General features: G+C 41.4%; 1 protein-coding gene across 1 annotated transcript in view; it reads right to left on the bottom strand.

Moving 5' to 3' along the window:
• The window catches only part of LOC120018128 (serine/threonine-protein kinase ULK2-like), a 51653-nt gene extending 39815 nt beyond the window's left edge, over positions 1 to 11838 (bottom strand). Inside the window, exons 1-3 of the mRNA XM_038961131.1 lie at positions 10540 to 11838; positions 1152 to 1244; positions 902 to 943 (exon numbers count right to left, since the gene is read on the bottom strand). Coding sequence (XP_038817059.1) covers positions 902 to 943; positions 1152 to 1244; positions 10540 to 10629 — 225 coding nt within the window. The 5' untranslated portion in view covers positions 10630 to 11838. The remainder of the gene's footprint in view (positions 1 to 901; positions 944 to 1151; positions 1245 to 10539) is intronic.
• Positions 11839 to 13998: the final 2160 nt, after the last annotated feature.

Genomic DNA, 13998 nt, shown 5'->3' with positions numbered 1-13998 from the left:
AATGCAGAGTGAGTCATAGGGCTATCTGCTAACCTTGGAGTGAACAATAAAACCCACGCACACAGAGAGCTCTTGGACTGAGGGCTGAGCTAAGCTGGTTTTCAAAGGCTTTCCTGCTCTTTTATAGAAGGCTCTCAGTGATTTCCATGGTGAACCAAAGCTACAGGTCCAGTAGTCACCATGAAGTAAGGTCATGGTGAGAGACTAAAACCTGACCTTTGGTGGCAGCCATTTTGTCACCCACCTTGAAGTGGACGACCCTGCCCCCTGTTACATCACTGAGGACGGTCAGCGGTGTGTGCTGATTGACGACCAGCGGAGGTGATGGGCGGTACAATGCATGATGCTGGTGTAACCATGGCCAGTCATGTGACTGAGAAGCTCCACCAGTCAGTCAGTGGTCACAGCCTTGGACCACCAGTCAGAAGTCTTAACGAAGTTAATGGTTTACACATGAATGTCCACTAACATTACACACATACTTCTGCTCTGGTAATCTGCAGCCAGCTCCACATGGACCGGGCAAACAGAGAAAAGGTCTACTCAGGAGCTTGGCAACCCATTATGTGTGTCTGTCTCACTGGTGATCTAGTGATTGTGAGTGTTCTGCTTGTATACAGTTGCACTGCACTGCCCATGCACTGTCCCATTTGGCTAGTTATAATGAATAAAATAATTGGATTCTAGCCATGTAGATCTAATTGAGCACTGTTGAAGAGAATGGCTAGTTGAATCGAAGAGCGGTCATCGTAAAAAGCACCAGAGTGAACTAGATGCTGTCAGCACGCAGCCTACGGGCTTTAGTGAAGTTAGGCTAAATCAAATGCAGTAGACACATCCAGTCTGCCTGCAATCAGCTGAGCTCGACCTTACTTCAATGGAAAACCAGATAAGCACTTACCTGGACATCGTAAAGTGCCACAATGTTCTCATGTTGAAGTTCCTGGGAAAAGTAATGAAGAAAGAAGCACATTAGTGACGCATTAGCTACTGTACTGTTGACGTGACGACTGGCTTCTATTTACATTTATAACAAGGAAGTCAAGGCCTTTCAGTCAAACATGCTGACTGATGGAGGATCGATGTCAACTAATTCTTTAAATACGTTTCCAAGATAAATGACAAGCAATTAGGTTAAACATACTACTCACCTTGAGGATTTTGATTTCCTTGCCAAGCAGGATCTGGGACTTGGAGAGGTTCTTCTTGTTAATGCTCTTGACGGCCACCTCCCAATCCGTCTTCTGCAGATGGAGCAAGGAGAGAAATAAAGAACAATTAGTTAAAATCTCTTTAGATGTGTTCAGTTCCCCCATCACTCACACTAATGTTAAGGGAAGTGTTTGTACATGCGTGTGTGTAAAGCCTAGGCCAGCTGGCCTTTAATTGCTTTGTGTGCACTGTGCATCATTGTTTGTGAGAGAGAGATGCGGGGGAAGAGAGGACATCTTAGACATTAAATCAACACAGGTTTCCCAGGTTTCAATCAGATAGGCCTCTGTGACACTGAATGACAAAACAGTCAAAAGAATACTAGAACACTGAGTTATCATGCGAGGTATCCCACTTCCACTAAAACCTGAGCGAGAGACCTATTTTCTACTCAAGTTTAGAGATACCGTTTCCATGCTTTCTTTACTCACATGAGCCCTTAGTGTGACTGAGTAGCTTGTAAAAAAAAATCACTATTCAAGCTCACATGACTCAAAATGCTTGATTTATTTGCCCTTGAGCTAGAGACACTGAGCTTAGACAATGACCACAACTAGCCTAAATTGTTAGGTGGAATGGATGGTGTGGAGGAGGCATGGAGGCTAGGTGGAATGGATGGTGCATTGTAAGACTTTCCGAGAGGAATTCTATGAATAAAAAGGGCTGCTGCTTTCCATATGAATCTAGGTTAATAGGAGAGGTTTTAATTCTGTGTTTCAATTGCCTCTGCCGCTAGGCAGGGTTCTACTGGTAGTTATCACAGAGAGGCAGCACATGACAGCATGCCCCAGCCAACCGTGACATATACCGAGGCAGTGCAGCAAACAGAAACCCCATACAATAGAATCACCCCATCGGCCTATGGTGTAATGCTGAGCAGAGGGTGGTGGGTATTGTTTGCACCAAATCAAGTTAATGACCAGGCTCCTGCTATGATGACACAGACAATCAGAGACTGAAGGGCAAAGTAAGTACTTTCCATTGGACTTTTTTTTATTAGTTAGATGTAAAATTGCACAACTAAGATCTCCTCTGCCAATTTCTTCAGTTATCTTAAATTAATTTGAGGAAGTGCATAATGGCTCCGGTGCCTCAAGATGGACTATTGCTGTTTTTTATCTTGTTTTTCAAGTGAAGGTCTTTTAAAGGGAGTATGTGAGCACACCCGTTCGGTTCAACTATTAGGTGCCAGCCGAACCAAAGCATGTGGAAGCCTTTAATGTCAGCAACATAGGGATGGGCACCTCTCCCTGTCAAGGCGATTCGATACACATCTAGACACATGGGCTCCGATACAATACAGGAACAATATGTTTTGGTTTGAAATTATTTGGTGCGATTCGGTTTGACTAGAGAATTAATTGATGTCATTCAGTTTGATGCGATACGATGCACAAACATACCTTTTCCATTTTAGAAGAAGGCTGTAACGTAACAAAATGTGGCAAATGTCAAGGGGTCTGAATACTTTCCGAAGACACTGTACTTAACAAGAGAAAATGCTAATGGACATCCAAATTTAGAAATTGCACCTGATGTATTGTAACTTGCAACAGTAAGTTGAGACCCCGAATTAGTTCCTAAATTGGAAATTGATCCGAGGGCTTTCATGCGGCCCACTCACTACAGATACACGTGCATGTATGAACATCTTTATTCATTGTTGTCTCTCACTTTGTCTCCTGTGATCTATTCACTAAGTCCTGCAGTTTGAACTAGCCATGCCGTCACTATTGAGATCACATATGCATTTGCCTGTTGTATTTTCTTTGTCTTACACAGTGTAGTCAGGGCGGCAGATAGCCTAGTGGTTAAGAGCGTTGGGACAGTAGCTGAAAAGTTGCGGGTTCGAATCCCAGAGTGAAAAATCTGTCGACGTCCCCTGGAGCACAAATTATTATCTACAATGACGGCCTACCCCGGGCCAAACCCAGACGATCCTGGGCCAATTGTGCGCCGCCCTATGGGACTCCCAATGACGGCCGGTTGTGATACAGCCTGGAATCAAACCAGGGTCTGTAGTGATGCATCTAGCACTGAGATGCAGTGCCTTAGACCACTGTGCCACTCGGGAGCCTCATTGGGCTATACCTGCTGAAAGGGGCTTACAATAGATTTTATTTGGATTGTTCTGGTTCAACGTCAGCAATAGTTTTGGTAGTTTTGCTTTAAACAATCAGTGTATATAGTAATTTTAAGATAAAGGGTAAAGTTGATAATGCCATAGCTAATTTGTGTAAATGATAAATATTGATATATTACTAGCTCAAACTTTTAATCTGCAAAAACAAGTTAATTAGTAGGTGATGGTGATTTAGTCAGCTCAGACAGATCCAGCTAAGAGAGGCCCAGCTCATGAGCTCCATCAGCAGAAGATTTTAATTTAGAATATATATATCCTCAGCAATCTACACACAATACCCAATAATGTTTTAATTTTTTATTTTAGCAAATGTATTAAAGATAAATATAAATAACTTATTTGCATAAATATTCAGACACTTTGCTATGAGACTCGAAATTGAGCTCAGGTGCATCCTGTTTCTATTGGTCATCCTTGAGATGTTTCTATAACTTGATTGGAGTCCACCTGTGGTAAATTCAATTGATTGGACATGACTTGGAAAGGCAAAAATGTCTATAAGAGCCCACAGTTGACAGTGCATGTCAGAGCAAAAACCAAGCCAGAGCGTTGGACTAGTTAACCGTGAGGTTCCTAGATTGAATCCCTGAGCTGACAAGGTAAAAATGTGTCGTTCTGCCCCTGAACAAGGCAGTTAACCCACCGTTCCTAGGCCGTCATTGAAAATAAGAATGTGTTCTTAACTGACTTGCCTAGTTAAATAAAGGTGTAAAAAAATTAATTAATTAAACGACCTCTACACTGTACGTCACTGACAGTCAGTCATTTAGCCCATGTCAGCTAAAATTGTTTTGATTGCTAAATTAGTTTTGCAGCCAGCTATCTAAACTTTCTATTATGGTCGAATTACCTGCTGTCTCTCCACTATCAAACCAAGAGGGGGGGACAAAAATGTTTGCTGGCAATTTGGGGGGGGTAGGGGTTACGGATGCGGTACACAGACCAGCGAGTAACTGTGGCCCCTCATGATGTGTTCAGATTTTTTGGTGGCCCCCACCCCATCAAAGTTGCCCATCCCTGGTCTAAACAGTGACAGCAGGGCTAGTTCAAACTGCAGCAGGATGCTTAAAAGATGAGGCAATTCATCAGCCCTGTTAAAAGTGGACCTGGCATCATGTGATTGGAATATTTATAACCCTGCATCGGCATGCCTTCTATTTATAGGATTATTTCCACCTAGGCTAGGAGATGGAGGACAGACAGAATAGGATGTTATTGGTGCTTACATTTTAACCAGCTCAAGAACGTCACACAGCTTCAAATGTACACTAAATTTAGCTGCTATGTTCTGGTCACAGACAAACGCATAGGGCTAGGTACAGTATGAACATAAGCTACACCCCAGCTCAGGCTCCTCAATAACAGTGAAATGTACAATACTATGGTGTTACCATGTCAACCCAGCTATGACACTATAATGTAGGTGTTCCTATAACGCACGTGTCAAACATAAGGCCCGCATGCAGAACCCGGCCCATGACACATTTCTATCCGGCCCACAGTGATTTGGGTTGTCAATTCATTTCGGCTTCCATACGCGATGCGCTGCACTACAAGTCCCAGCAGGCACTACCAACGTGCTGCACGCCAACCGGTAGTGCATTGTCACACACACACCTCTTCTCCCAGACCCACACACACCCACCCACAAGCTAGCCAGTGCGCTGTATCATCATGAATGCCACTGACCTAATCTTCTACCAGACCGAAAGTTTAAACTGTTGTAGACTAAATGTCCATGCCAAGTGTTGGTTCTAACAGTTCATTGCTGTAGCACACAGAATTTTATCTTGGTTGTCAAAAAGTTACAAGATAAAGGATTCACACACAGGTATAAGTTACTACTAAAGGACAATAGGACACACAATGAGTATAAATGAGTCAACAGTTGAGTCATCTACTTTATGAAATTACAGCCTGATGCGCTTGCGTCAATGAATTGAAAGTCAATCGCGCTGCTTTCGTGTGTCCACAGTGGAGGGAAAGTGTACAGACACATGCCACAGTCCTAGCTAGACTACTACACTGAACAAAAATAAACGAAACATGCAACAATTTCAAAGATTTTACTGAGTTACAGTTCATAAGTAAATCAGTCAATTTAAATATATTAATTAGGCTCTAATCTATGGATTGCACATAACTGGACATACAGATATGCATCTATTGGTCACAGATACCTTAAGGTTGGAAAAAGGTTGGGGCGTGGGATCAGAACATGAGCCTCAGGATCTCTGTCCATTCAAATTGTCATCAATAAAATTAAATTGTGTTCATTGTCCGTAGCTTATGCCTGCCCATACCATAACCCCACCATGGGGCACTCTGTTCACAAGGATGACATCAGCAAACCGCTCGCCCACACGATGCCATACACGCTGGTCTCAGACACTCCCGCGTGAAGAAGCCAGATGTGGAGGTCCTGGGCTGGCGTGGTTACACGTGGTCTGCAGTTGTGAGGCCGGTTGTAGGTACGGCTAAATTCTCAAAAAACGACATTGGAGGCGGTTTATGGTCGAGAAATGAACATTCAATTCTCTGGCAACCGCTCTGGTGGACATTCCTGCAGTCAACATGCCAATTGCACACTCCCTCAACTTGACACATCTGTGGTATTGGGTTGTGTGACAAAACTGCACATTTTTGAGTGGCCTTTTATTGTCCCAGGCACAAGGTGCACCTTTGTAATGATCACACTGTTTAATTAGCTTCTTGATATGCCACACCTGTCAGGTGGTCACTAACAAGGATGTAAAAAAAAATTTGTGTACAGAATGAGAGAAATACTATTTTTGTGCATATGGAACATTTCTGTGGTCTTATTTCAGCTCATGAAACATGGTACAAACACTTTACATGTTGCGTTAATATTTCAGTTCAGTGTTAAATGTTGCAGTCTGGCTTTGGTTTTTAAAATGTGACAACTAATAACCAAAAAACGAAACCTGCAACAAAACGCCATGCAGATGCAAAACATGAAGGCCTATTACAAAAACACTTGAGCAGTAGCCTAGGCTGGATACTCAACAAAGTAATACATTTTGAGTGCACCATACATCAATGCTGCATTCAACAGCACTGGTGATCCATGCAGTGCAAAAAAAAGTTTCAAGTTAAAATGTTACAACAACCTAGCAACGTTATTTGGAGTTATTCAATACTTTTTGATTAGGGTCGCAGCATATTATGCACATCTGTAAGCATAGCAGCAAAGGCTGGACAAATGTTATTTATATCTTTGTTTTAATATGTTAAAGAGCTATATACAGCATCCTATGTACATAAGTGGACATTATAAAAAGGGAGATGTTTAAAATTAAAATAAATAAATAAAAACAATGGCCAGAGTTGGGTCGAAGTTGTATGCATGTTTTTTAGTAAAATGTCTAGCCCGCAAATTCCTTATGTTTTATCAATATAGCAGATTGAGTTTGACACCCCTGCTATTGTATCCATATTTTCTTAACGTTGACATACAGTACAGTACCTTAACCATTGGCATAGGTACCGATTCATAATCTTTGCATACTGATATTCTGCTCACACAGAATAATTCAATACTGTATACAGCTCTGGTGGACATCAATACTGTTGATTGTGATGGCACCGAAGAACACGGCTGACGTTTTACATTCTCCCAACCAATTGTGCTATTTTTTTGCATTTTGTGTAACTTTTTTAAATTTATTGTGTACATAATGTTGCTGCTACTGTCTCTTATGACCGAAAATAACTTCTGGACATCAGAAAAGCGACTACTCACTGCGGACTGGAAGAAACGTTTTCCTTTAACGAGTCCTACAAGAAGGATATCCGGCTTTCACTGGAACAGGCCCAGATCCACACCTTTTGCGTGAAGAAAAGACGCCAGAAAAGAGGCCGCAGATCAGGCACCCTTCTGAGAATCCGGCGGCGAGCGAGTAAACTCCCATTGCCTTCCATTTCTCTTGCTAACGTGCAATCATTCTAAAATAAAATTGATGACCTACGATTAAGATTATCCTACCAACAGGACATTAAAAACTGTAACATATTATGTTTCACCGAGACGTGGCTGAACGAAGATACGGACAATATAGAGCTAGCGGGATTTTCCATGCACCGGCAGAACAGACACTACCTCTGGTAAGACAAGGGGTGGGGGTGTGTGTTATTTTGTCAATAACAGCTGGTGCGCGATGTCTAATATTAAAGAAGTCTCAAGGTATTGCTAGCCTGAGGTAGAGTACCTTATGATAAGCTGTAGACCACACTATCTACCAAGAGATTTCTCATTTGTATTATTTGTAGCCATCTATTTACCACCACAAAGCTCCCTCAACCAACTCCAGGCCATAAGCAAAGAAGAAAATGCTCACCCAGAAGCGGCGCTCCTAGTGGCTGGGGACTTTAATGCAGGCAAAATTAAATCAGTTTTACCAAATTTTTACAGCATGTCACACGTGCAACCAAGGAAAAAAATAAATCCTAGATCACCTTTACTCCACACACAGAGATACATTCATAGCTCTCCCCCACCCTCCATTTGGCAAATCTGACCATAATTCTATCCTCCTGATTCCTGCTTAACAAGCAAAAACTCAAGCAGGAAGTACCAGTGACTCGCTCAATACGGAAGTGGTCAGATGAAGCAGATGCTACGCTACAGGACTGTTTTGCTAGCACAGACTGGAATATGTTCCGGGATTCATCCAATGGCATTGAGGAATACACCACCTCAGTCATCGGCTTCATCAATAAGTGCATCGATGACGTCATGCATCGATGACATCGGCCCACAGTGACATTGACATTTTCAACCTCTTCCTGACCGAGTCTATAATACCTACATGTTTCAAGCAGACCACCATAGTCCCTGTGCCCAAGGAAGCGAAGGTAACCTGCCTAAATGATGGGAGGTCATGGCTCACATCAACAGCATCCTCCCGGACACCCTAGACCCACTCCAATTCGCATACCGCCCAAACAGATGACGCAATCTCAATTGCAATCCACACTGCCCTTTCTCACCTGGACAAAAGGAACACCTATGTGAGAATGTTCATTGACTACAGCTCAGCGTTCAACACCATAGTGCCCACAAAGCTCATCACTAAGCTAAGGACTCTGGGACTAAACACCTCCCTCTGCAACTGGATCCTGGACTTCCTGACGGGCTGCCCCCAGGTCGTAAGAGTAGGCAACAACACATCTGCCACGCTGATCCTTAGCACTGGGGCCCCTCAGGGGTGTGTACTTAGTCCCCTCCTGTACTCCCTGTTCAACCACGACTGCGTGGCCAAACACGACTCCAACACCATCATTAAGTTTGCTGAGGACACAACAGTGACAACGATGAGACGGCCTATAGGGAGGTCAGAGAACTGGTAGTGTGGCGCCAGGACAACAACCTCTCCCTCAACGTGAGCAAGACAAAGGAGCTGATCGTGGACTACAGGAAAAGGCAGGCCGAACAGACCACCATTACCATCGACGGGGCTGTAGTGGAGCGGGTCGAAAGTTTCAAGTTCCTGGGTGTCCACATCACCAACGAACTATCATGGTCCAAACATACCAAGACAGTTGTGAAGAGGGCACAACAAAACCAAGCTCCCTGCCATCCAGGACCTATATAATAGGCGGTGTCAGAGGAAATCCCATAAAATTGTCAGAGACTCCAGCCACCCAAGTTATACTGTTTTGTCTGCTACCGCACAGCAAGTCTAGGACCAAAAGGCTCCTCAGCAGCTTCTACCCCCAAGCCATGACTGCTGAACAATTCATAAAATCGCCACCGGACAATTTACATTGAACCCCCTCCCTTTTGTACACTGCTGCTACACGCTGTTTGTTTGTTACCTATGCATAGTCACTTCGCCCCCACCTACATGTACAGGATTACCTCAACTAGCCTGTACCCCCGCGCTCTGACTCAGTACCCCCTGTATTTAGCCTCGTTATTGTTATTCTTATTATAGTCTACGTGGTAAATATTTTCTTCTTCTTGAACTGCAGTTGGTTAAGGGCTTGTAAGTAAGCATTTCACGGTAAAGTCTACACTTGTTGTATTCGGCGCATGTGACAAATAAAGTTTGATACTGCACAGTGGCAATAGGGTAGCATGATGACATCATCCCTTTCATGTAAAATGTCTGGCCCGCAAATTCCTTGTTTTATCAATATGGCTCGTGTGTGAATTTGAGTTTAACACCCCTGTTATTGTATCCATATTTTCTTAATGTTGACATATCTTCACCATTGGAGTAGCTACCTACTGTATTATGAATCTTTGCATACTGATGTTCTGCTCTCATAGAATAAATTAATACAATACTGTACACTACACAGTGGCAATAGGGTAGCATGGTGACATAATCCCTGGATGCATCACACAGTGAGATAGATGTGGAGCAGGCTCAGAAATATATAACATTCTCTCCTCTCTGACCGTCCTTCAGCTGCACCTTGATCAACAGAACACTGTTTGGTCCACATCCCCATCATGGACAGTCACCACAGTCCTGTCAGTCAGTCAAGATGCTTTGTTATCACTGCGAGTGTGTGGCCAATCAAGCTAATACGATGAATGTATCATCACTAGACTGTATCATCGCATTCCATTGTTGATATAAAAAAAGGATTACAATAATATGTAGACTATTGCTCATATCATGACTGAAGATGGAGAAAGAAGACCTTGAGGAAAAACAAGCAGACATGCTCCTTTTCCACCTTATCTAGGCTGGCTGGCTACGTCAGCGAGCTATTCACTGCTGTATGAGTCATCCGTTTCATGAATGAATGGCTCGCATCTCTCTGCACCCAGTGCCAGACCATAATGCAAGATTGCACAACATCATCACATGATCGAGGCTTATGAAACACAATAACATGCATGATCAAACATGTATATAACATTGTTATATTTGAATACAGTGAAGACTATGAATGGATAGAATGGATTTAACTGCAATTTTTTGCATCATTATCGTAACTAATATTTATGTCTAGTTAGTTGAAGGAAAACTAAACAAAATGATGCCAAATGACAGTTTATTTATTGCAGTACAATGCCACTGACCTAGATTTATATAAACGTCACTACTCTCACATAACATCATGGAGAGAAAAAAGAGGAGAGGGAGGGTGCAAGCAAAGCAATGGGAAAGATGGAGATGCAGACCTTTTATGTTTCAGATAGTTACCTTTCTGTGCCTTCCTTTGAACACCACAGCGAAAGCCCCATGTCCCACCAAGTCCTTTCTGCTGTATTCAAAGTCTCCAACCGTCTCCATTGTCAAAGTAACTGTCCAATTTAGGTCAGGTGTGGAAAGGTTCTTTCTTCAGTGAGGCACGTTGAAGGATGCTCTCTTTTGATATGAGAACCCTGGTGCAACAATGTATCCACCCAAACGTTGCTTTAGCTGTCAAGCAAACTAGTGATTGTGGCGTTTACACAATACAAGTCAGTTTTACAAGGACAAGCGTGCAATCCAGTCCACCTTTGATATTGCCTGAGAAACAGCCATGTGATGATATAACTGATCACCTTTAAAAGGGGATGCAAAACTGGAGCTAGTGTCAAATTATTTCCTGTCAGTAGCCAAGTACAACAGATTCTGTAATGTTTGACGTTTAACTATTTCCACAATCAGACAATGCAGTCAGCTTTACGCATGGCTGGACACAATCCCAAGGTACACAATGTCAGTCCCTACTGCCAGCTGTCATTTTCTGACCCAAATTGCTAACGTTATACACTGGCTAGCTACCTAGTTATATGTGCATTTAGTTAGCAAACAAATTAGCTCAAAACTGCTTTGCTTGACATTCTACATGATGTCAAGTATTCTGGATAAATAGATTGCAAGCTTCAAACACCCAAAGACACTTCTACTATATAACCAGAGAGTGACATGCTGTGACATGCGTCATGTTGCCCATTGTTGCTTGCAAACAACCATGCTAACAGCATTTTATATACAGTAGCTAGTTAGCTTTAACGTTAGCTACATGCTACCTAAACAGAATATCAATTGAATTGACAGATCACAACTAGCAATGATCCGATTATCGCAGGTTATTGCAAGAACATCTAAAATACATATATTTTCCTGAAAAGCTATGACATGCAACACTACTGAGTTTCAATAGAATTCGTGTCAGTCAGTTTACTGTCATAATAGTCCTCTGGTGAGATGTTCTATCCAGAAGACGTCTCTCTGCTTGGAAAACATTGACGTTCGTGCGATTCTCTTCAATGTTATCCAAATCGCATTTATTCCTTGATTTTCATCATTAGTCATCAAATCTCAGTAACAGGGAGAAAATACGTGGGTCAGCAAGAACATGGCAACCGATTCAAATTCACCTTTACCGTACGACAAGTAAAACCATTGAATGTATGCCCCTTAATACAGTTAATCTGCTATTTTGGCTTCGTCTTTCCCCTTCCAATCACATTGGCCAGGTACAGCCTTGTCTACTGACATACTTTACCTATGTCAATACATAACAAATGACGAAAAGAGTACGGTGACAAATCTTTTATTCCATATCCTTCCGCGGACTACATCAATGCGCAATATGCCCTCCGCGACGAAGGATAGTTCCACGATGTCGTAATTTAGGTCATCTGGGATAACCCAGAACTAAAACCTCGTGTTGTGGCTTTGATTTGATTTGAATAAAAACACATGACATATTTCATTGTTATTAATGAAGTAAAACATGTAATTACTTAGCTCGCTCCAAAATAACTTCACAGAGTCACACTCATAAACAATGTGTATAAAAGTTTTCCCCTACTCCTACTTAATTAATAGTTCATGTCTTTATTTTCTCTGGTAAATTTTACATACACAAAATAAAATAATTAAAATCTGTTCCCAAATGCAATATTTTTGTTGTTGCTTGAAATCGAAAATGTACTAACATCTAGATTTAGTCAATGACAAAAAACAAAATAAATTCATTCTTACAACTGTACCATAGGTTTATACAAATGCAATCCCTGACCTTTTTTGTTTTATTATTTTGATTTATTTTGTTTCATAAGAATAAAATATAATTGTAGTGATGTCTTGTTTATTCGTTACTGTAATTTGAATAATCCAAATATTTTTTTTTTTACTAAAGTCTCGTGTAATTGGTCATATGATCGATGTACGTAGTCTGTCCACGAAAGATTATAATTTAGGCTACACATTTTTTGTTGTTCATTTAACTGGTATGTATCTACCAGTATCGAGGTATGTTTGATTAAAAAACGGAAACTTTGCAATTGTTTGACTATGACACCCTTAAAATAAATGCCGCGTTCATGTGCTAGTTGGAACTAGGAAACTTGAAAATGTCCGAATTGCTGATTCGTTGAACGCGGCATGTGTATAACTACAACATAATAATTTCCAAGTGATTATCTACTTCAAATAATTGGAATATATGAATGAAAGTATTAGCCTACATCAGAGGTATTCAAATCTTACCTAGGTCCGGAGCCTGCTGGTTTTCTGATAATTAATTGCACCCACCTGGTGTCACAGGTCTAAATCAGTCCCTGATTAGAGAGGAACCATTCCCAAAAGCAGTGGATCTGGTTTACAGGTCCAGAGTTGAGTTTAATGGGCCTACAGTATCATTAACAAATATAGCCTATCGATTGTCATCCCAAAGTGAACAGTAATATGATAGCCCAATCTCACTATGTTTTGAAATTATATTTCAGAGCCCAAAGCCCACGTACCCCAATGATGTATTGGTACCCCATTGCATGTTCAGCCCCATCTAGCGTTAGAGTAGTAGAGACAGTGATAGGCTTCCAGAGATTTACATTATGTTCAGGCCTCTATTTGTAGCTCAAGACTGGTCCGTCATTCCTTTGCTTTGTATATGTTCCCCCCTACTGGATTTATTCAGGTATGACATATATCCCTTGAATGCGTTTGAAAAATAAAAACAGCTGACTCCCTTGTCACTGAGTGTCCTGGATCCTTTATTATTTAATTAATTTATAAACCAAACAGGCCTATAGTTTATTAGTGTGACTTGCTCTAGATATTGCACTTACTTCTTATTCATGCGACTAGCTGTTTCTAAATGGAGATCCATTAGCATTTTACATTTGTTTATGCTAATTTGATTTCTGCACAGGAACGGACATCAATTTAACAGGAAAACGAAGGCAGTACGGCCATCAATGCAATTATATTCAATCAATTGGCCAATACATTAGTTGGGTTACTTGCTCTTTGAGAACCGTTGTAATTGCTTGGATAGCCCTTTGGTGATGGCGGAAAATATATATTGTTCTTATTTATTTTTTATTTCACCTTTATTTAACCAGGTAGGCTAGTTGAGAACAAGTTCTCATTTATAATTGCGACCTGGCCAAGATAAAGCAAAGCAGTGCGACACAAACAACAACACAGAGTTACACATGGAACAAACAAACATACAGTCAATAATACAATAGAAATGTCTATATACAATGTGTGCAAATGAGGTAGGACAAGGGGTGTAAGGAAATAAATAGGCCATAGTGTCGAAATAATTACAATTTAGCAATTAAACACTGGAGTGATAGATGTGCAGAAGATGAGTGTGCAAGTAGAGATACTGGGGTGCGAAGGAGCAAAATAAATAAAATAAATAACAGTATGGGG

Source organism: Salvelinus namaycush, chromosome 23 (assembly GCF_016432855.1).
Source record: "Salvelinus namaycush isolate Seneca chromosome 23, SaNama_1.0, whole genome shotgun sequence".
NCBI lineage: Eukaryota > Metazoa > Chordata > Actinopteri > Salmoniformes > Salmonidae > Salvelinus > Salvelinus namaycush.
This window is presented reverse-complemented; position numbering and strand designations above follow the sequence as displayed.